Source organism: Bos indicus x Bos taurus, chromosome 18 (genome assembly GCF_003369695.1).
Source record: "Bos indicus x Bos taurus breed Angus x Brahman F1 hybrid chromosome 18, Bos_hybrid_MaternalHap_v2.0, whole genome shotgun sequence".
NCBI classification, from domain to species: domain Eukaryota; kingdom Metazoa; phylum Chordata; class Mammalia; order Artiodactyla; family Bovidae; genus Bos; species Bos indicus x Bos taurus.
This window is the reverse complement of record NC_040093.1, coordinates 20,171,551-20,194,090: the sequence shown is the minus strand read 5'-3', so window position 1 is coordinate 20,194,090 and position 22,540 is coordinate 20,171,551. Positions and strand designations below refer to the sequence as shown.

At 42.3% G+C, this 22,540-nt stretch overlaps 1 protein-coding gene across 1 annotated transcript; it reads right to left on the bottom strand.

Moving 5' to 3' along the window:
• Positions 1–5,091: 5,091 nt before the first annotated feature.
• Positions 5,092–19,938, bottom strand: ZNF792 (zinc finger protein 792). Its single transcript, XM_027514244.1, has 5 exons — positions 19,817–19,938; positions 19,231–19,460; positions 9,961–10,087; positions 9,113–9,235; positions 5,092–6,592 (listed from the first exon to the last, which is right to left on the bottom strand). The coding sequence occupies exons 2-5, from the start codon at positions 19,264–19,266 to the stop codon at positions 5,139–5,141; spliced, it is 1,740 nt and encodes a 579-aa protein (XP_027370045.1). The 5' UTR covers positions 19,267–19,460; positions 19,817–19,938; the 3' UTR covers positions 5,092–5,138.
• Positions 19,939–22,540: the final 2,602 nt, after the last annotated feature.

The following is a 22,540-nucleotide window of genomic DNA, read 5'->3' as shown; positions in this document are numbered from 1 at the left end:
TAAAGATAAATCAAATAAATCAAATGGAAACACAAAATCCATCAAGACAGAGTCATGAAAAAAGAGAATATCTGAATAAAACTCTTAAGCACTAAGCAAAATGACTGAGTGATCAAAAATCTCCCAACAACACACAGAGCTGTGAACCTGAAGCTTTATTGGTGAATTTTACTGAGCATTTAAGGAAAAGTTAACACCAATCCTTGTCAAAAATTTCCAAAAGCTTGAAAGAGAACACTAATTCATTTGTCTTGATAGAAAGCCAGAAAAAGATACAGAACAAAAAGTACAGACCAATATTTCTTATGAACACTGATTCAAATATCCTTAACAAAATGCTAGCAGACAGAATTCAGGAACATACTAAAAGGACTAAACACCATGTTCAAGTGGGATTTATCCCTGGAATGCAAGGTTCATTCAACGTATGAAAATTATCTCACATCACATTAATAAGATAAAGGGGGAAAACAACATGATCATCTACTTGCCACAGAAAAAGTGTTTGACAAAATTCAACAATATTTCACAATAAAAACACTCAACAAGTTAAGAATAGAAGAAAACTACCTCAACATAATAAAAGATATATATGTGAAACCCACAGCTAACATCATACTTGACAGTGAAGAACTAACAGCTTTTCAAACAGGAATAAGGAAAGAATGCCCACTGTCACCACTTCTATTCAACACAGTATTGGAAGTTCTAGCCAGAGCAATCAGGCCAGAAAAAGAGATAAAAGGCATCCAAACTGGAGAGGAATAAGTAAAATTATCTTTTTTTACAGATGAAATAATCTTAAACCTAGAAAACCCTCAAGACTCCACAAAATTACCGTTAGAGTAAATTAAGTCAACAAAATAGGGTACAAAACCAATGCTGAAAACTCAGTTACATTTTTGTATACTAACAATGAGTAGAAAATGATGAAAACAGGTTTTTACAATAGCATCAATAGGAATAAAACACTTAGGAATTAGCCAAGGAGGTAAAAACTTTACTACATAAACTCTACTATATAAAACATCGTTGAAAAAAAATTAAAGACATAAATAAATAGAAACATCCCACGTTCAGGCTTCCTAGGTGGCGCTAGTGGTAAAGAACCTGCCTAGCAATGCAGGAAACATAAGAGATGTGGATTCAATCCCTGGGTCAAGATCCCCTGGAGGAGGGCATGGCAACACACACCAGTATTCTGGTCTGGAGAATCCTGTGGACAGAAGAGTCTGGTGGGCTAGTCCACGGGGTTGAAGAGTCGGACACGACTGAAACAACTTAGCAGCCACACATAACCCATGTTCATGGATTGGATGACTGATTGTTGTTAAGATGTTGATTCTACCCAACGCAATCTAAAGATTTCATGAATCCCAATCAAAAACCCAGTAACCTTTTTTTTTTTTTTGGAAAACAAAAATCTATACAAAAATTCATATGGATTCTCAAGGGACACAGCTAAAACATTCTTGATAAAGGATATCAAAGGACTTCCCTGGTGGTCCAGTGGTTTAAAATCGCCTGCCAATGCAGGGAACACAGATTCCTGTTCCTGGTCCAGGAAGATCACACATGCCTCAGAGCAACTAACCCCCTGCACCACAACTACTGAGCCTGCACTCTAGAACCCACAAGCTGCACTACTGAAGCCCATGCACCCTAGAGCCCATGCTCCACAACAAGTGAAACCACTGCAATGAGAATCCCACGCAACAAAACCAGAGCACCCACTCGCCACAACTAGAGAAAACCCAGGTATATCCCATGAAAACCCAGCACTGCCAATTAGAAAAAAAGTTTTTTAAAGAAAAAGAATATCAATATTGGAGGACTCAACATTTTCCAATTTCAAAACTTACTGTAATACAAAACCACATTAATGAAAATACTGAGTTATTGGTGTAAAGATAAAAGTACAGATTAATGGAATAGAATAGAGTCCAGAAATAAGCCCTCCAATATATGGTCAAATAATTTTTGACAAGATCAACCAATGGGAAAACTTGAATATCCACCTGCAAAACAATGAAGCTGGACCCTTACCTAACACCTTACACAAAAATTAACTCAAAGTTGATCAAAGACCTGAATGTAAGTAAGACCCAAAACTATAAAACTCTTAGAAGGAAACATGGGGCCAAAGTTTCATAACATTGAATTTGGCAATGATTTCCTGGATATGACACCAAAGGCATAGACAACAACAAAAGGACAAACTGAATTTCATGAGAATTAAAAACTTTTGTGCATTAAAGGACACTATCAACTGAGTAATAAGGTAACCCACAGAATGGGAGAAATTATATGCAAATCACATACCTAATAAATTAATAGCCAGCATATATAGAGCCCTCCTAAAATTCAATAACAACAAAACACAAACAATCCTATTCAAAAAGTGGAAAGGACTTGAAATGACATTTTTCTAAAGAAGATATACAAATGACCAAGAAACACATGACTCATTAACAGAAATACAAATCAAAATGACAATGAAATACCACCTCATTCTCATCAGGATAGATATTATTTAAAAAGAAAAAACAAGTGTCAGTAGAGATGTGCAAAAATTAGAACCCTTGTTGAAAACGTAAAATGGTATAGACACTGTGGGAAACATTATGGAGATTCCTCAAAAAATTAAAAATGTAATTACTATATGATCCAGTAATTCCACTTTCAGGTATATACCCAAAAGAGAAAGCAGGTTTCAAACAGATATTTGTACACCCATGTTCATAACAGCATTAGTTGCAATAACTAAAAGGTGGAAACAAGTATCTATTAAAGGATGAATGAATAAACAAAATATGACATATACATACAATGGTATATTATTCAGTTTAAAAGGAAAGTAATTCTGACACATGCTATAACATGGATGAACCTTGAGGACATTATGCTAAGTGAAATAATCCAGTCACAAAAAGACAAATAATATATAGCTCCATTTATATGAGGTAACCAGAGTAGTCAAATTCCATTACATAAAGTTAGATATTGGTTTTTAGGGGCTTGGGGAATGGGTGGGGGGATAAGAAGTTATTGTTTAATGAATATAGTTTCAGTTTTACAAAATGAAAAGAATTCTGGAGATGAATAGTAGTGATAGTTGCACAACGTGACTATACTTGATACCATTAAACTGTATACCTAACAATGTTTAAGATTTTATAAGATATTTTTAATTAAAAAACCAAAAGTTAAGGTATTCATTCATCAGAGAAGTGTGTGTGTGTGTGTGTGTGTGTGTGTGTGTGTGTGTGAATACTCAGTCATGTACAATTCTTTGCAATCCCATGGATGGCAGGCTGCCAAGCTCCACTATCCATGTAATTTTCCAGGCAAGAATACTGGAGTGGGTTGCTTTTTCCTACTCTAGGGGATCTTCCTGACCCTGGGATCAAACCCACATCTCTTGCATTGCAGGTGAATTCTTTACCAATTCTGCCACCTGGGAAGTTCCCAGGAGAGGATTACTCAGCAGTAAAAGGAATGAACTCTTCATATTCACAGAATGGATGATTCTCAAGATGATTATGCTGTATGAAAGAAAACAGACCAAAAACAGAGTATAAATACTTTGTTTCCAATTGTACAAAATTCTAGGAAAGGCAACCAAATTCACAGTGAATAAAAGGTAAATCAGTGGTTTCCTTGGGATGTAGCTAACAGTTCTCTGGGGAAGGCAAGGATGGATTGTCAAGGGGCACGAGGTAGCCATGTGGGTGACGGATGGGTTCATTATTATGGTTGTGGTGTTCGTTTCCTGAGTGTACACATATATTAAAACTTATCAAAGTGTACACATTAAATATGTACAGCCAATTATTGCATAGAAATTATATCTCAACAAAGCATTAAAAGAAATTGTTGCAAGTAAAAATCTGCTCTCCCACTCATTTTAGAAAATTTAAGATTTGGCACCTCCATATTCCCTCTCTCCTCATGTGTTGGCACCAAAAATAGTTGGCTGTGTTGCAAATGCCTCCTCCCTGGGTTACAAGATATACCTTCTCTTAGTCCCTATTTCTCTGCCAACACAACACTGGTTTTGACATGAATAATGCAGACAGCCTGCAATAATCCACAAAACCTTTAGCTGATTTCCTCTGCCAGTGGCCTTAGTCATAGGACAGAGGTCTGGAGGTCCTGAGAATTTCTTCAAGTCCTGAATCCTGCATAGTTACATTTAAGGGAACATTTGTGGATGCAATTTTATAAGATACATTCCCTCTAATCTGCCAATTGGACCCAGTAAGTCTTACAATAGGTGACTTATACTGGATTTTAGACATCAAAGGCATATGACTCCTTGGCAGAGGCCAGGTAAACAATGTCTACTAGACAGTGCTAAGGAATAGAAGCCATCCTCAGGAAAAAAAAAGGGGGGGGGGGGGCTAAATCAGGCTGCTTCCAGATACACTGGCAGTTGCACAACCTTCCCTTCCTCAAGGTAATCTCTGATCTACAAAAAGTCATGCCCTTCAGGTCACAACATTAGGCCGACCAAGCCCTATAATCTTCCCTAGGAGACCTCAGGTAGCAACACAAATGAGGCCAACTCTGGACTGAGAACTGTTCTCTGCCATCCCACTCTTCACTGAGGCAATAAATTTGGAGACTTGTTTGGTTTGCAAGACCTTCATCCTGTTCTCAACCCACTCCACACAGTTGTCAGAATACAGGAGATTAAAGGTGATTTTATCAATAAGGCCCTTATCACCCAAACCAGAGCAATGTAAAGTCAAGGATGGATAATGTGGAAGCTGGATGAATCCATCATGAGCATCATACAAGATCAACAATGTCCTTGGAAAAGGGAAACCTCTGCAAGCTGCCAGTAGGACCCAGATCAGGTCTTCATGGCAAAGATGGGTCATGATCACAGCTAAAGCAGTCACAGTGGAAGGGAAGACATCTTCCTATGGCCTCAGGCTACTCACAATTCCGTCTCAAAAGAGGAAACAGAGGCCTGTCTTCTCTGAGAACAGGAAGTGGCTGGCACACACTCTGGAGACCTGCCAGTGGGTAGAGCTGAGATGACTTCTTCCACAGATACTAGCAGTGACAAAAACTCTGACAAAATTTGGGATCAGAAAATGTATGCTTTCTCCAGAAAGCTTCCAATTTATTTAGCATCCATTGGGAATCTCTCCAGCATAGATATTTGGATGAACAAGGTTTAACTTCTGGCTGACAGCTCCTTCATAAAGACCACTCTCAGAGTTCATCTCTAGGAGGTGCTGTTGTGCTGAAGGAGGGAGAACATCCTTTGTACTCTTTTCTCTAGCGTGAATTTTCTGATGCTGGATGAGAGTAGACCTTTGGCTGAAGGCTTTTCCACATTCATTGCATTTATATGTCTTATCTGGTTTGTGAACTTTCCGATGCTGCCTCAGATTAGAACTTCGTCTGAAGGTTTTCCCACATTCACTGCACTCATAAGGTCTTTCACCAGTGTGGACTCGCTGATGATTCATGAGGTCAGAGCTCCGGCGGAAGGCTTTCCCACATACGCTGCATCTGTACGGTCGTTCACCTGTATGAACTATCTGATGTTGAACAAGTCCATCAAAGCGGCTAAAGAATTTCCCACATTCATTGCACTTGTAAGGTTTTTCTCCAGTATGAACTCTCCAGTGTTTAATTAGGCTGGAGTTGCAGTTGAAGGATTTTCCACACTCACTGCACTCATGAGCACTTTTACCAGTATGAATCCTCTTATGATGAATAAGGTTCGAGCGTTGCCTGAAGAACTTCCCACACTCACTGCATTCATAAGGCTTTTCTCCAGTGTGAACCCTCTTATGTTGAATAAGATTAGAACTTCGACTAAAGAATTTGCCACACTCGCTGCACACGTGAGGGCTTTCACCAGTGTGAACTCTCTGATGTTTAATGAGACTGGAGTGCTGGCTGAAGAATTTCCCACATTCGCCACACTCATAAGGCTTTCCTCGATTATGATCTCTCTGGTGTTGAAAGAGGCCAGCAGCACAGCTGAAGAATATCCCACATTTGTTGCACTCATAAGACCTTTCTCCAGTGTGGGTTCTCTGCTGAACAAGCGAAAGTTTGTCACTGACAGCATTCTCAAATTCACTGCACTTCTTATGGAGTTGCACAGTGGGAAAATCCACCACACTTTCAGAGCTCTGTTCTGGCTCCCCCACACTGGTAGTGACCTGATGCTGGAGAAAACCATATCTGGCCACAGAGGCCTTCCCATTCTCCCTGAATGTGAAAGATTTCTTTGATGTGTCATATCTGAAGCTTTTCACAAGCAAGGCCCTGCCTTCATTCCTTCCAATAGACTTGTCCACATTCTGCTGCATCTGTGGCTGGTGAAAGTGGGCGTTGAACTTCAATTCTTTCCTATGTGCCTCATGCACATGTGGTTTCTGCTTGGAATGTGTTGCCCGATGTTTAGCCAGATATAGAATGTCTTTCAAGTGGAGGCCACACAGGTTACAGGGGTAGCCCTTCTGGGTGGATGAAACTGCCTTGGAGTTCATGTTCTGTGACACTTCTACAGAAACACTGAGCTCAGCAGGTGATTCCTCACTCTCTGTTCCACAGTAAAAATCTGAAAGTAGAGAAATGCTGGTGATATTCATGTTAATTTTCATGGAAGGAAACAATCCAATCACAAATGCAAGTCTGACCCAGGAATGAGTCCATGGGACTGTTGGCAAGATGAGAGGCCTAAGGTCAAAATAAGGAATGGTCTTCCCAGCAGTCCTGGGCCGGTAAGCTCATGAAATAAGGGAGGTCATACCAGAAGCCGGAGGTCAGGGACGGCTGCCGAGAACAGCAATCCCACATCCATGCAGCAGTGGCTGTGCGGGTGCAAGAGTGCCTAGAGGAGCTACTCCATGTTCAAGGTCAGGAGGGGTGGCAGTGAGAAGATATCCCTCATCCAAGGTAAGGAGCAGCGGCTGCGCATTGCTGGAGCAGCCGTGAAGAGATACCCCACGTCCAAGGTAAAAGAAACCCAAGTAAGACTGTAGGTGTTGCAAGAGGGCATCAGAGGGCAGACACACTGAAACCATAATCACAGAAAACTAGTCAATCTAATCACACTAGGACAACAGCCTTGTCTAACGCAATGAAACTAAGCCACGCCCTGTGGGGCCAGCCAAGATGGGTGGGGCATGGTAGAGAGGTCTGACAGAATATGGTCCACTGGAGAAGGGAATGGCAAAGCACTTCAGTATTCTGGCCTTGAGAACCCCATGAACAGTATGAAAAGGCAAAATGATAGGATACTGAAAGAGGAACTCCCCAGGTCGGTAGGTGCCCAATATGATACTGCAGATCAGTGGAGAAATAACTCCAGAAAGAATGAAGGGATGGAGCCAAAGCAAAAACAATACCCAGTTGTGGATGGGACTGCTGATAGAAGCAAGGTCTGATGCTGTAAAGAGCAATATCGCATAGGAACCTGGAATGTCAGGTCCATGAATCAAGGCAAATTGGAAGTGGTCAAACAGGAGATGGCAAGAGTGAATGTCGACATTCTAGGCATCAGCAAATTAAAATGGACTGGAATGGGTGACTTTAACTCAGATGACCATTATATCTACTACTGTGGGCAGGAATCCCTCAGAAGAAATGGAGTGGCCATCATAGTCAACAAAAGAGTCCGAAATGCAGTACTTGGATGCAATTTCAAAAATGACAGAATGATCTCTGTTCGTTTCCAAGGCAAACCTTTCAATATCACAGTAATCCAAGTCTATGTCCCAACCAGGAATGCTGAAGAAGCTGAAGTTGAACGGTTCTATGAAGATCTACAAGACCTTTTAGAACTAACACCCAAAAAAGGTGTCCTTTTCATTATAGGGGCCTGGAATGCAAAAGTAGGAAGTCAAGAAACACCTGGAGTAACAGGCAGATTTGGCCTTGGAATACGGAATGAAGCAGGGCAAAGGCTAATAGAGTTTTGCCAAGAGAACGCACTGGTCATAGCAAACACCCTCTTCCAACAACACAAGAGAAGACTCTACACATGGACATCACCAGATGGTCAACACCAAAATCAGACTGATTATATTCTTTGCAGCCAAAGATGGAGAAGTCAACAAAAACAAGACCAGGAGCTGACAGTGGCTCAGATCATGAGCTCCTTATTGCCAAATTCAGACTGAAATTAAAGAAAGTAGGGAAAACCACTAGACCATTCAGGTATGACCTAAATGAAATCCCTTATGATTATACAGTGGAAGTGAGAAATAGATTTAAGGGACTAGATCTGATAGATAGAGTGCCTGAAGAACTATGGATGGAGGTTTGTGACATTGTACAGGAGACAGGGATCAAGACCATCTCCATGGAAAAGAAATGCAAAAAAGCAAAATGGCTGTCTGGGGAGGCCTAGCAAATAGCTGTGAAAAGAAGAGAAGTGAAAAGCAAAGGAAAAAAGGAAAGATATCAGCATCTGAATGCAGAGTTCCAAAGAATAGCAAGAAGAGATAAGAAAGCCTTCCTCAGCTATCAATGCAAAGAAATAGAGGAAAACAACAGAATGGGAAAGACTAGAGATCTCTTCAAGAATATTAGAGATACCAAGGGAACATTTCATGCAAAGATTGGCTCGATAAAGGACAGAAATAGTAGAAACCTAACAGAAGCAGAAGATATTAAGAAGAGGTGGCAAGAATACACAGAAGAACTGTACAAAAAAGATCTTCATGACCCAGATGATCACGATGGTGTGATCACTCACCTAGAGCCAGACATCCTGGAATGTGAAGTCAAGTGGGCCTTAGAAAGCATCACTACAAACAAAGCTAGTGGAGGTGACGGAAGTCCAGTTGAGCTATTTCAAACCCTGAAAGATGATGCTGTGAAAGTGCTACACTCAGTATGCCAACAAATTTGGAAAACTCAGCAGTGGCCACAGGACTGGAAAAGGGCCCCTGACTGGAAAAGGCCCCAATCAGAGAAGAAATGACCAGTGGTCAACATACCAAAAATAGGAAAGGCAAGGTAGAAAAGATATAAGCCCATTGGCTTGGCACCAAAAGAATGATGAACACAAGAAAAGTGTCAGGTATGATTTGAAGACAGTAGTGATGTCACATGCTCCCCCACGCACACTTACCTGAGCCAAGCCCTCTATACACCCCTCTTGCCATGGCTGAAGTCATGTCCGCTTGGTCAGGCACCCAGGGCTCTGCCCCCATCTCCAGCTGGGCAACTATGTGAGACCTGAAAGATGCAAGTCCTAGGGGGAAGATGGAGCAGATAAGGGACCAGCACTTTGCCCAGGTGAATTATCCCACAATAGAACACAGGAAAGGAAACATAATTACAAAAGGAACACACAAGGGAGATCTGGCAGGAACATCCCAGTGGTCATGGCAAACAGTGACCACATAAGTGCCTAGAGTTCCTGGCAGTCAGGCCTTAGGCAATGTTAGCTAAAGCAAAGGAGCCAAACAGAACTGTCAGAGATCTGAACAATCATCCAGGAGATCCGTGGCTGAGTCAGACAGGATCTGCTGGGCTGACCACAAGACTCCTCCTTCTAGGACCCTTCCCCACCAGGCTTTGAGACAGTAGGTGTTGAGGCTGCTTGGGGAGAGCATGGGACCCTGCACACAGTTCAGCTCTGGATCCACAGCACATATACCTGAAGAGGTGGGAGGACTTCCCTGGTGGTCCAGTGGTTAAGAATCTACTTCCCAATGCAGGGGACTTGGGTTCAATTCTTGGTCGGGGAACTAAGAACCCACATGCTGCACACCACAACTAGAGAACCCCACTCACTGCAAATAGAGAAGCCTGAACATTTCAACAAAGACCCATCATAGCCCCAAAAACAAAGGCAGTGGGGAGGGGAGGAAGCAATGCCCACAGCGCAGCTGTGGGAAGGAAAGAACCACCTCTTGGGAAGAGGGAATGGGCGGAGATGAGCTCAGGACACCTGGGTGGGTGTAAAAGCCTTACCAAGGGAGGCGATCAGTGCAAAGTTCTCCAGCATCACATCACAGTACAGGAGTCTCTGAGCCTCATCAAGGAGTCCCCACTCCTCCGGGGAGAAGTAAATGGTCACGTCCTCAAAGGTCACACAGCCCTGCCATGATGATGGATACAGTTCATTCCATGATCAGCTTCTTTCCTCAGGATTCCCTCTCTGTTCACTGTTCACCCTCCTCCCCAGCTCCCCAACACAGAGGAGATCTCAGACCCCGGTTCCACACCTTCTATGACTGCTGTGTCAGTCCACAGCAATACCCACAGGCAAGTAGGCAGAGAGATACCAGTTGAGCTCTGGGTCTGAAATGCAGGGCCCCTAATAATTACCCTAAGGCATATGATAATAGACAAAGATACTCCAAAACTCCTAGGAGAAAGCATATTTTCTTTTTCTGTCTCTTCAAGTTATAAACCTTATCATGTTTTTTGAATGTAAACACAGCCCACTGAGCCTGAGCCTAGATTAGCTCAATTAGTAAAACTTGAAATTGAAAAGAGAGAGAGAGAGAGAGAGAGAGAGACTTTTTAAAACCCCAACTGCTAAAAAGCCTCTCTTGCTGAAACTCTAAGTCACAACCTCCTTAAAACTGTTTGCCAAAGGCAAATACATATCTTATTTGTCTTCTCCTCAAAGGACACAATCCGAGCAAATAATCTAATTTATTCCAACTGTTACTTATAAACTAGCAAATTTTATATGCTTCCCCGGTGGTGCAGTGGTAAAGAATTCACCTGCCAATGCAGGAGACTCAAGAGTCTCTTGGGTTTGATCCCTGGATCGAGAAGATCCCCTGGAGTAAGAAATGGTAACCCTTTTCAGTATTCTTGCCTGGAAAATTCCATGGACAGAGGAACCTGGCAGGCCCCAGTCCATGGAGTTGCTAAGAGTCAGACATGACTAATAGACTGAGCACACATGCGTAAGTTTTATGTTGTACTTGATTCATGATTAAAGTTTTAAAATGAGAACTATGAGTTCTTTGGTTGTGTCTGTCTGTAAGTCCATATGTGTATGCTACCTCTGATGGCACTGCCAAAATTAATTTCTAAAAGGCCTTTATTTAATTGGCTTATAAAAATAAGCACTTATATAAAAATTCTCAAATATGTAATAAAAAAAACAAATATCTTTCAAGTTCATATATTTAGGATAATCTTTAGTAAATAAGAGCTACTTTTAAACTTGTTGGTTAAATTAATACAGGAATATCTCAAATTTAACATTAAATATAATGTAAACAACTTGTTCTACCTGGGTTTATTAGTCAAATGGGCTCATTGCCTCTGTTGCAAAGTTTGTCACCAAACAAACAAACTTAGAATAATGATTATTTTAAAGTCTTATGAAATTTTTATGAGTAATCTAAGTATAATTGTTAAAAACAAATAAATTAGGGAATTCCCTGGTGACCCAGTCATTAGGATTTGTTGCCATGGCCCAGGCCAATCCTTGATCAGGGAACTAAGATCCTGTAAACCATGCAACTTGACAGGAAAAATAAATAAAAATAAATATATAAAATAGATGTAAATGTGATCAGTTTTTAGGTAGATTTTTAAACAATAATTGTGTTACAGTATGTCCACTTAAATAACTCCATAAATCCATTTGGTAAGTTATACCCTATGTTTTGCTATGTTAAATTAAATGATGGGAATTTGTTGGATGCCTAGATCATTTCCAAGTAAGATAAAGTACTGAAACATTAATTGCTAAAGTCTAAGTTTATATGTACTTTTGGCCTCTCATTACAGACAGATTAAGTATGTTTGGCTCTGGTGAATATATCTTGCGCTTTATTGAAAGACTGTACTATGAAATAGCATATGTTTCTAGAAATTATACAATGTACTTATAAATTTGCCAAGCCACAAAATGTTAATAAAATTTACAGCTGTTTACTTCTTTATTTTCACTAAAAAATTAAGATTTCAAAGGATTGAGGATTCCAATTAAATATGTGGTTAAAGCTGCCAGATACAATAATAGAAATAGAATGTGTTTGGGGAAGAGGAAAAATAAGGTGTGGAGGTGTTTTTGTTAAGGAAAATGAAAGTAATTTTGTCCTAAAGCTAGTTTCTTCTAAATGGGAAAGAAAACAAGGGATAAACTAAAATGAAATTCTGTAGGATTGTGCATAAAGGAGTCTTTAGAAAGGAATTTTATATGTGGTCATGATTGAATAAGATTGGAATGGATTTAGTTAAACAAATAAGTTTTAATATCAAAGTAAAACAGTAAAAATTGGAATTTGGTTTTCTATTAAAAGAACAAAGTTTTGTTTTCCTGTTGGTCTGCTCTTGATAATCAGAGATTATGAAAGGCTTTTCTTTACCTTTAAATAATATACTTAGGAAAACACCAAAGATCTTCTGTCTTGTCAAAATAATTACTTATGTTCTGTTGTCTTTATCAGTTCTTTGATTCATTGAGTAAATCTATTGCTATTAAAAGAGCTAAATTTTGCTCAGAACTACATAACCATTTATATTTGCCGAAGGTTTTAATTGTTAAGTTTCGTTGAATGGATAACGAAGCATTGCTGTGAAGATCTATTTGACAAAGTCCAATTTTTAAAAATACTTTTGACAAACTTCCCTCAAATCAAATTGTAAATGAAATCTTTTTGATTTAGGACTTTGAGAGATGAGATAGTTTTTAGATATATATCTAAAATACCTCAAAGATTTATTCTTTCTCCTTATAAAAAGATATTAATCAGCTATATTTGATACGTTAAATTATGTGGAAATTGTTATCATCTTCTTTATGTTGTGTCTATATAGGTATGTGTTCTAAGTGTTCCAGAAATAAGGTGAAATTCCTGAAGTCATATATGTCCTGGCATAAAATGTTATCTGTCATCAAGATGGAGGCTCAGACTAAAGGAATTGAACCCAAGTATCAGAGAAATGCCCTAACTGACCTTCAAGCGAAGGCAGTAGCAACAGAATTTATACAGACTGTGGCACATGTGAACAAAATCCATTCTGCTTCTGCAAAAATCCTGACCCCTTCTTGCCAGACTTTTGCCATCCTGATATCCTTGTACCAAGGCAACAGTATGCTACTGAATAAGAGAAATTAAAATAGGTAAACAATAGTTGCAAACTAAACAAATAGTCAGAGCTATGGGAAAACCAAGATGGCTACTTAGTTCTCCCCAGCTCCCTGGCAAATCTCATTTTTTCCCCCTGCATTCCTTCACTCACCATCATGCATTTAAGGTGCATTTAAATAGACATTGGCAGGGAGAACTCTATAAAACTGAAAAAACACCCTATCAGTGATGTCTGACCTTTCAGGTCCATAACCCTGGGAAAAACTATTTTTGCCCCAGGTGCCTCAGACCTCTTCTCTCTGGACCCTTTGAGCACCTGCAGCTGGACATCATTCAACTGCCACTAAGTATGGTTTATCAGAATGTTCTTATTATTACATGTATGCTTTCCAGATGGGTTGAAGCCTTCCCTTGCTACAAGACTGATGACACCACAGGGGCAAAGAAACAATTTTTTATAATGTATTTTCTATTTGGGGTATAACTTACATAATCTCCAGTGATCAAGGCACCCACCTCACTGGGCAAATCATTCAAGCCTTAACAAAAATCTCACAAACTCCTTGGAATATCACTGTTACCCTCACGCTTAATCATCAGGCAAAGTCAACAGAACTAATGGAAGAACTGGACACAAAGAGGAACAAAAATTAATTACACGGAATTGAATGAACTAATGAATATGATTATAGTTTTTATGACTTTTTGTTTAAAATACAATATTACTTTTTTTAATCTTTTGTTTTCCAAATGCAAGGAATTATTTTAAAAAGATTTACAGCAGTTTGGTGAATCGTACTTCTTGGTAGCTCAGCTGGTAAAGAATCCACCTGCAGTGCAGGAGATCCTGGTTCTATTCCTGGGTCAGAAAGTTCCCCTGGAAAAGGGATAGGCTACCCACTCCAGTATTCTTGGGCTTCCCTAGTGGCTCAGATGGTAAAGAATCCTCCTGCAATGCGGGAGACCTGGGTTCCTCCCTGGGTTGGGAAGATCCCCTGGAGAAGGAAATGGCAACCCACTCCAGTATTTTTGCCAGGAGAATATCCATAGAAAGAGGAGCCTGGCTGGCTACAGTCCACAGGGTCGCAAAGAGTCAGACACGACTAAGTGACTAAACATGGCACAGCATACCTTTGTAAGCAAAAATGAAACATTTTTTTCTCCCCACCTGATTGCTCCAGAATTCAGAAACTCTCATGAGTATTCTTATTTTCTTAACAATATAATTACATTTGGAAAAGTTCAATAAGACTCTGTTCTCCTTAAAATAGAACACAATTAGAAATATTGGTTATCTTATCAAGGCCTTTGACTGGAAAGTCATATTTGAGAAATACACACAGACTCAGATACGATCAAACAATTTGAAAGAACTTGACTTTATTTCATTATTTTTCTTTTTAGCTGCACCATAGCTTGCAGGATCTTAGTTCCCTGACCGGGGATTAAACCCTGGTTCTAAATTGAACCCTTGTATGTATGATTTTAGTACTGTTAGTTTCATTGACGAGAAGGCAATGGCACCCCACTCCAGTACTCTTGCCTGGAAAATCCCACGGATGGAGGAGCCTGGTAGGCTGCAGTCCATGGGGTCGCTAAGAGTCAGGCACGACTGAGCGACTTCACTTTCACTTTTCACTTTCATGCATTGGAGAAGGAAATGGCAGCCCACTCCAGTGTTCTTGCCTGGAGAATCCCAGGGACGGGGGAGCCTGGTGGGTTGCTGTCTCTGGGGTCGCACAGAGTCGGACACGACTGAAGCGACTTAGCAGCAGCAGCAGCAGTTTCATTGAGGTTTTGCTGTTTACTTGAAATCTGGACTAGATCCTGAAGTGTTCTAATTTCATCCAATATCTGGCTACAACTCGTTAATGTTTCCAATTTTCTCCCACCCTTTTGACCTGGAATAATTGAGAACTAAAACTGCCCTTTTCCTCATGCCTTGAAAATTGAAGCTAGACAACTTGATAGAAATTTCAGAGAAATTGCCACAACAGCTCATATTTAAACAATCTTCATGCTTGCTGCTGTATGAGCCACTTAGAAAGCATTCTTGAACACCTGGTGACATCAGAGACATTTCAAACTGCAAAAGATGCTTCGACCCTGACATCTAGAAATCTTCTTGACTGCATCCTGATGTCAGAAACTGGTTTATAATTGGCTCCAAACACTAACCCTTTGTTTTCTTTTGTTTTCCTAGAAATGTCTCATTACCTGATCGCTTTTACCATAGGCCTAGCTTCTGGAGCCCATCTGCATCACTGCCTCCTGAAATGAGGTATAATTGTTTTCCTGAACTGACCTCTTCTCAGAACTAACAATCTGCTTCAATGAACTGGTACTCAGACGCTCAGTCGTGTCCAGCTCTTTGTGATCCCATGGGCTGTGGCCTGCCAGTCTCCTCTGTCAATGGAATTCTCAAGGCAAGAATACTGGTGTGGAGTGCCATTTTCTACTCCAGTGGCTCTTCCCCACCCAGCAACTGAACCCACCTCTCTTATGTCTCCTACATTAGCAGGTGGATTCTTTAACATTAGCACCACCTGGGAAGCCCTCAGTAAGCTGGAGAACTCCTCTTACCTGTTCTCTTTCCACAGAGGAAGTTCCAGAGAGGGAACTACTGGGGCCTAGAGTGCTGCTGCTAAGCTGCTAAGTCACTTCAGTCGTGTCTGACTCTTCACGACCCCATGGACTGCAGCCTACCAGGCTCCTCCGTCCGTGGGATTTTCCAGGCAAGAGTACTGGAATGGGTTGCCATTGCCTTCTCTAGGGGTCTAGTGTAGGCCTCCCCAAAATGTGCCTCAATGGCCTATTGATTATTTTGAATTAAAATTACTGAAGAAACAGCCAACACAAGAGGAATACTGTGACCCACATTTCTGTCTCCCTGAAAACAGAAAATTAATTTCTACGTAAAAAGTGCACTCCCTGGAGGTCCAACGGTTAAGACTCTGCACTTCCACTGCAGGGGGCACAGGTTTGACCCCTGGTCAGGGAACTAAGATCCCACATGTCACACATGGCCAAAAAGTAAAATAAATAAATAAATACATAAAATAAACTGGGTCAAGATATTTAAAAAAAAAAAAAACTATTTAAAAGTGCACCCCCTGTATCTGGAGGTAAAGCACACCTTTATTGCCAAAGGGAGGGAATTTGGACCAAGAAACCTATATAAGTAAACCTTGTTACTTCTTTAATTTACTACCTGAAGCCCAAACTTTGTTTAGATTCTTCATAATTGGGCACCCAAAATCTAAGTTCCTTTGTCCAGTTGATTACTCACAAAGGTATTGTTTGTCTAATAAGTAAAAGATGCTGACTTTGGCCACTTTTTAGGTCCCATTTCTGACTTCACTTACATTAAAATGTATTTTTCTCCTGTTAATGTGCCTTATGCTAATTATTTTTATTAGTGCATCCACGAGAACTCAAACAAGAGGTAGAGAGAGAAATTTCCCCCTCCCTGACAGCATCCAGAGAATTCTAGACAAATACAACTACGATCCCAACCTGCCCCAGACCTTCTATGACTCCCACTGCCAAGGGCAACATCCACCCTTGAGGTGAAGGCCTCCCAACCTGGCCATGATCCTAGCTTCAATCCAAGCTACCCGGGACTACAGCAGACCCCTCGCTTCTCTGTATGGCACATTCTATCCCTTCACCATCACTTATTCAAAGCCAGTCCTCCTGCCCCCACCCACCAGGGTCTAATAGCTCTCCCAGCTTGCCCCATCTGCCCCTTGGTTCTCCAGCCTGACTGAAAATCCCATGGTTCCCTCGAGGGTCCACAAAGGCCTGGTGAGAATGCAGATGGCCAAACGAGCACCAGCCGAGGCCTCACTGAGCGCTACTTCCATCATCATCAAGCCTCAGACCTCCTTTCGTATCTAAGCCCCCAGGAAAATTTGGCCAGCTGCCAGACACACTTTTCCCTACACACAGACCCCCTCTCCCCACCCAGCTACTACCACAAACACTAACTCTCCCTCAACTGCCTCTATGATGCCAAACAAGCCAGCCAACGTACCGAAGCAAGATGCCCAGTTCTCAGGCTCCACTTTCCTCCCTCCTTCCCCCTAAGGTCACTGCCACCCTCCAAATCAGACACACAGTTACACCCTTGTCCACACACCAGATGCCACATTTTGGATGTTTTTGTTTTTGTTTTGTCACACAGGTTTTGCCAATGGCTCAGCAGTAAAGAATTAGCCTACAATGCTGGAGACACAGGAGATGTGGGTTCAGTCTCTAGGTTGGGAAGAGCCCCTGGAGGAGGAAATGGCAACCCACTCCAGTATTCTTGTCTGGAAAAAATCCCCTGGACAGAGGAGTCTGGCGGGCTACGGTCCATGGGGGTCGCAAAAGAATCAGACATGACTGAGTGACTAAGCACTCAGTGCAGTTTGTGGGATCTTAGTTCCTGGACCAGGGATCAAACCCATGCCCCCTGCAGTGAAAGCCTGGAATCCTAACCACTGAACTTCCAGGGAAGTCCCTGGTGTTTCTCACTGTGACAATAAAGACCAACCAAACAAGAAAGCTAAAGGCTATTTATTCTGAGTTTGTTATAGAAAGGGAGTTAGCCACTTAAGTTTTGATTTTTTTTTTTAATTTATGTGTGTTCCCTTTATTTTTAAATATTTTTGTTAAAAATAATTTTATTGATATATAGTTGCTTTACAATGTTTAGTTTCCACCATACAACAAAGTAAATCAGCTATATGTATACATATATCCCCTCTTATTTGGATTTCCTTTCCATTTAGGTCACTACAGAGCACTGAGTAGAGTTCCCAGTGCTATACAGTAGATTCTCATTAGTTATCAATTTTATATATAGGATCAATAGTGCATATGTGTCAATCCCCATCTCCCAACCACCTATGTTGGCAGAGACTCAAAGGCAGGCAGAGGAATGGGACAGCTTTATAAGTGGGGAAAAAAAAAAAAAAAGGAAGGCTTCAGGTAAGCCCTGTTGGCCTGCGAAAGCTGTAGGCAAACTAACTAGAAGCAGAGCATCCTAGGTGACCAGTTAGAGGTGCATATTTGGCTATTTCTGGTTGGTCTTAAGTTGGAACAAAAACGAGAGCAGTTGTCAGTTATTACGTCCTGGTTATTTGAGGCCAACTGTTATAGACATTATTAACTCCCTGGATTGTCACTAGAGATAGCAATCTGGGTTCCTGCAAGTCTAACTTACAGCAGAATGGCTTCCTGGGTTGTTTATTGTAGATAAGGGGGTTTGTTTCCTGGCCAGGTTGCCGCAGGTTGTGGGTCAGAGTTCTATTTTATGTATAGTCTGCCAATGTCCCTTGATATATTCAGTGTCTCTTAACCTAAACTAAGCCTCCCCCAAACACCATAACTGTGTGTCTAGCTGCTCAAGCTTCAACTCCACTCAGGGGTCCCTGGAACATCAGAACATGGCCCAAATGTAACTTCTGCTATTTCCAATGAAAATTCCTCCTACAAACAAGTTCCCTTCTCAGTTGATGGTTCATCCATCCTTCCAGCTGCTAACACCAAATCCATCGAGTCGCTGCTTTTCTTTCTCAGTTTCCACCTCAGAAAATCTGGTCAGCCTCACTTAGAAGACCTACCTAGAATCCAATCGCTTCTTCTACCTGCAATCACCTGCCCTCCTCACCTGGCCAGCAGTATTGCAGCAGCTACTGGTTGCTCTCCCCACCTTCACCCTCAGCCCACAGTCAGTTTTCCACTTGGCATCCAGGTGACCCTGTTAGGATGTAAATCACATCACCTTCCTCCTCTGCTCTGTGGCTTCTGTGGCTCCCAACACTCTCAGAATAGACGCCAGGCTTCTCAGCCGGCCATTCCAGGCTGACTTCAGCCCACCTGCTCTCTGAACACTCCCAGCTCCATCCTGTACTTGCACACCGCTGGTTCCTATTGCCTAGGAAACCGTTTCCCACCTCATCCACTAGAGTTCAGAAATGGGACCCGCTCTCTATGACCCCTGCCCTGGATTCAGGACCCGAGGCTGCAAGTGACCACTCGCTCCCTCTCAAACCCTCAGGAGCCCATACTCAAAAGCAGAGAGATGAAAAAGACGTCAAGTTGTAGAGCAATGCCCATCTTTGATCCCGCGGCTGCGAGTACGTGAGGATGAAGGGCTGAGCGGCTGCGGGCCTGAAGCCCCTCCACTCACCTGCGCTGTGTCCATCAGCGCCGCAGCCGCCGCCATCGCAGCCCCTGGACGCAGGAGCCCTCAGAGGCGGGTGACCGAGACGGGTGTCGCGGGCTCTGCGTAGCGACACGGCGCCTGGCCCCGGGCGAGGTGGGACTTCAGTCTCCTCCGGGTCAAGTGCGCCCAGAGTCGGGTGCCGCGGAGAGCGCGGCGCGGCGGGACCCTGGCGGACACCGCGTTCCAGGGGGTCACTGATGGTTCAAAAGCGCAGAGAAGGGTCAAGGCCTCCCTGTCCTTCCCCTCCCGTTCCCGAAAACCGCCTGGGAAGCGGTACCCGCCCAGCCCCACCCCCAGTCCCGGACCCACGGCTCGGGGCACACCGACCCAGCCCGGGGAAACGACTAGCTGGGCAGAAACGCAGGAAGTTCCGGCCCCCACCTCCCCGACCGGAAGAAACGACACTCTCCCGGGCTGTCATTGGCCCAGCGCCAGCCGGTGACGCACCGGCATAGCCTCCCGGACAGTGTTTTCTGTCCCGCATCCGGCAGGGTGGGTCAGGGGCCGCAGGGAGGAGCGGGAGGGAGGTGGGCTGGGGAGGAGAGCGGACCTTACGCTAGTGGTTGACATTGGCCGGGAGGCACCGCGAGCTTTTCTTCCTTAAGGGACGGTCTCCAGACCTCTGGGACTGCCTGGGGCCAAGTGCCGCCTGCCCTCAGAAGTCTGTAATTTGAGACCCACACTTGCCTGTGTGGGTGTAGGCTGGTCTCTTGATCCTGCAGGCTCCCCGGGACCTAGATTCACTTTAAATAATAAAGATAATATCTAATATACGGGTTCTTTGTGTACTAATGTTAAGGGAAGCACACTGATTGAAACCGCCCACCCTGGCCAGGCACCATAGTAACAATTTGCATGAGTTGTTTTAGGACAGGAGATCTTGATAAGGAATACGGAACTAATAAGCCACCGCCAACAGGAAGAGTTCGGGAAAAGTCTAAAGGAGACACCTCCTGTCCGTCCACTTCCCAGAATCCCTCTCACTAGCATCCATCTTGGCTGAGTCACCAGGAAAGACTCTGAATTAGAATGATTGGCCAAAGACCACCCGGAGACTAATCCCATCACCATAAAACCTGAGACTGGGAGCCACGTGGCAGAGCAGTTCTCCTGGGTTCCCTTACCCTGCTGCTCGCCACCTGGGTGCCCTTTCCCAATAAAGTCTCTTGCTTTGTCAGCACATGTGTCTCCTCAGACAATTCATTTCCAAGTATTAGACAAGAGCCCAGTTTCGGGCCCTGGAAGGGGTCCCCCTTCCTACAACACTAATATTTAAAGTTGCTTCAATTCTGTGCCTCCCAAAATGGTAACATCAGTATCACCTAGGAATTCATTAAAAATGCAAGTTCTCGGTCAGCAATCTATACCTTGATTTCTAGTCTTTCCCATTCTATTGTTTTCCTGTATTTCTTGGCATTGTTCACTAAAGAAGGCTTTCTTATCTCTCCTTGCCATTCTCTGAAACTCTGCATTCAGTTGGATGTATCTTTCCCTTTCTGCATTGCCTTTCCTTTCTCTTTCTTTTTTTAATTTTATTCTTAAACTTTACAATATTGTATTGGTTTTGCCAAATATCGAAATGAATCCGAACCCTCCTCCCTCCTCCCTCCCCATACCCTCCCTCTGGGTTTTCCCAGTGCACCAGCCCCAAGCATCCAGTGTCATGCGTCGAACCTGGACTGGCAACTCGTTTCATACATGATATTATACATGTTTCAATGCCATTCTCCCAAATCTCCCCACCCTCTCCCTCTCCCACAGAGTCCATAAGACTGATCTATACATTAATGTCTCTTTTGCTGTCTCGTACACAGGGTTATTGTTACCATCTTTCTAAATTCCATATATATGCATTAGTATACTGTATTGGTGTTTTTCTTTCTGGCTTACTTCACTCTGTATAGTAGGCTCCAGTTTCATCCACCTCATTAGAACTGATTCAAATCTATTCTTTTTAATGGCTGAGTAATACTCCATTGTGTATATGTACCAAGGCTTTCTTATCCATTCATCTGCTGATGGACATCTAGGTTGCTTCCATGTCCTGGCTATTATAAACAGTGCTTCGATGAACATTAGGGTACACGTGTCTCTTTCCCTTCTGGTTTCCTCAGTGTGTATGCCCAGCAGTGGGATTGCTGGATCATAAGGCAGTTCTATTTCCAGTTTTTTAAGGAATCTCCACACTGTTCTCCATAGTGGCTGTACTAGTTTGCATTCCCACCAACAGTGCAAGAGGGTTCCCCCTTCTCCACACCCTCTCCAGCATTTATTGCTTGTAGACTTTTAGATCGCAGCCATTCTGACTGGCGTGAAATGGTACCTCATAGTGGTTTTGATTTGCATTTCTCTGATAATGAGTGATGTTGAGCATCTTTTCATGTGTTTGTTAGCCATCTGTATGTCTTCTTTGGAGAAATGTCTATTTAGTTCTTTGGCCCATTTTTTGATTGGGTCATTTATTTTTCTGGATTTGAGCTGTAGGAGTTGCTTGTATATTTTTGAGATTATTTGTCAGTTGCTTCATTTGCTATTATTTTCTCCCATTCTGAAGGCTGTCTTCCTTTCTCTTTCTTTTCTCAGCTATTTGTAAAGTCCCCTCAGACAACCATTTTGCCTTGTTGCATTTCTTTTTCTTGGGGATGGTTTTGGTTGCCTCATCCTGTACAATGTTATGAACCTCTCCATATTTCTTCAGGCACTCTATCTACCAGATCTAATCCCTTGAATATGCCTGTCACCTCCATTATATAATCATAAGGGACTCGATCTAGGACATACCTGAATGACATTAAATCCCTCAATTTAAGCCTGAATTTTGCAATAAAGGAGCTGATAATCTGAGCCACAGTCAGCTCCAGGTCTTGTTTTTGCTGACTATATAGAGCTTCTCCATCTTTGGCTGCAAAGAATATAATCAATCTGATTTTGGTATTGACTATCTGGTGATGTCCATATGTAAAGTCGTCTCTTGTGATATTGGAAGAGGGTGTTTGCTATGATCAGTGTGTTCTCTTGTCAAAATTCTGTTAGACTTTGCCTTCCTTCATTTTGTACCCCAAAGTGAAACTTGCTTGTTATTCCAGGTGTTTCTAGACTTCCTAGGTTTGCATTCCAATCCACTATCATGAAAAGAACATCTTTTTTTGGTGTTAATTCTAGAAGGTGTTGTAGGTCTTCATAGAACCATTCAACTTCAGCTTCTTTGGCATTAATGATGGGGCACAGACTTGGATTACTATGATGTTGAATGGTTTGCCTTGGAAACGAACCA

What these genes read in the sequence shown, in the direction of transcription:
- ZNF792 (XM_027514244.1), bottom strand. Translation starts at nt 19,266, where the DNA reads ATGGCGGCGGCTGCGGCGCTGATGGACACAGCGCAG. An exon ending in CGCTGATGGACACAGCGCAG is followed by an intron (nt 10,088 to 19,230) that starts GTGAGTGGAGGG and finishes TCATCATGGCAG; the next exon opens with GGCTGTGTGACCTTTGAGGA. An exon ending in GTATAGAGGGCTTGGCTCAG is followed by an intron (nt 6,593 to 9,112) that starts GTAAGTGTGCGT and finishes CTCTACTTTCAG; the next exon opens with ATTTTTACTGTGGAACAGAG.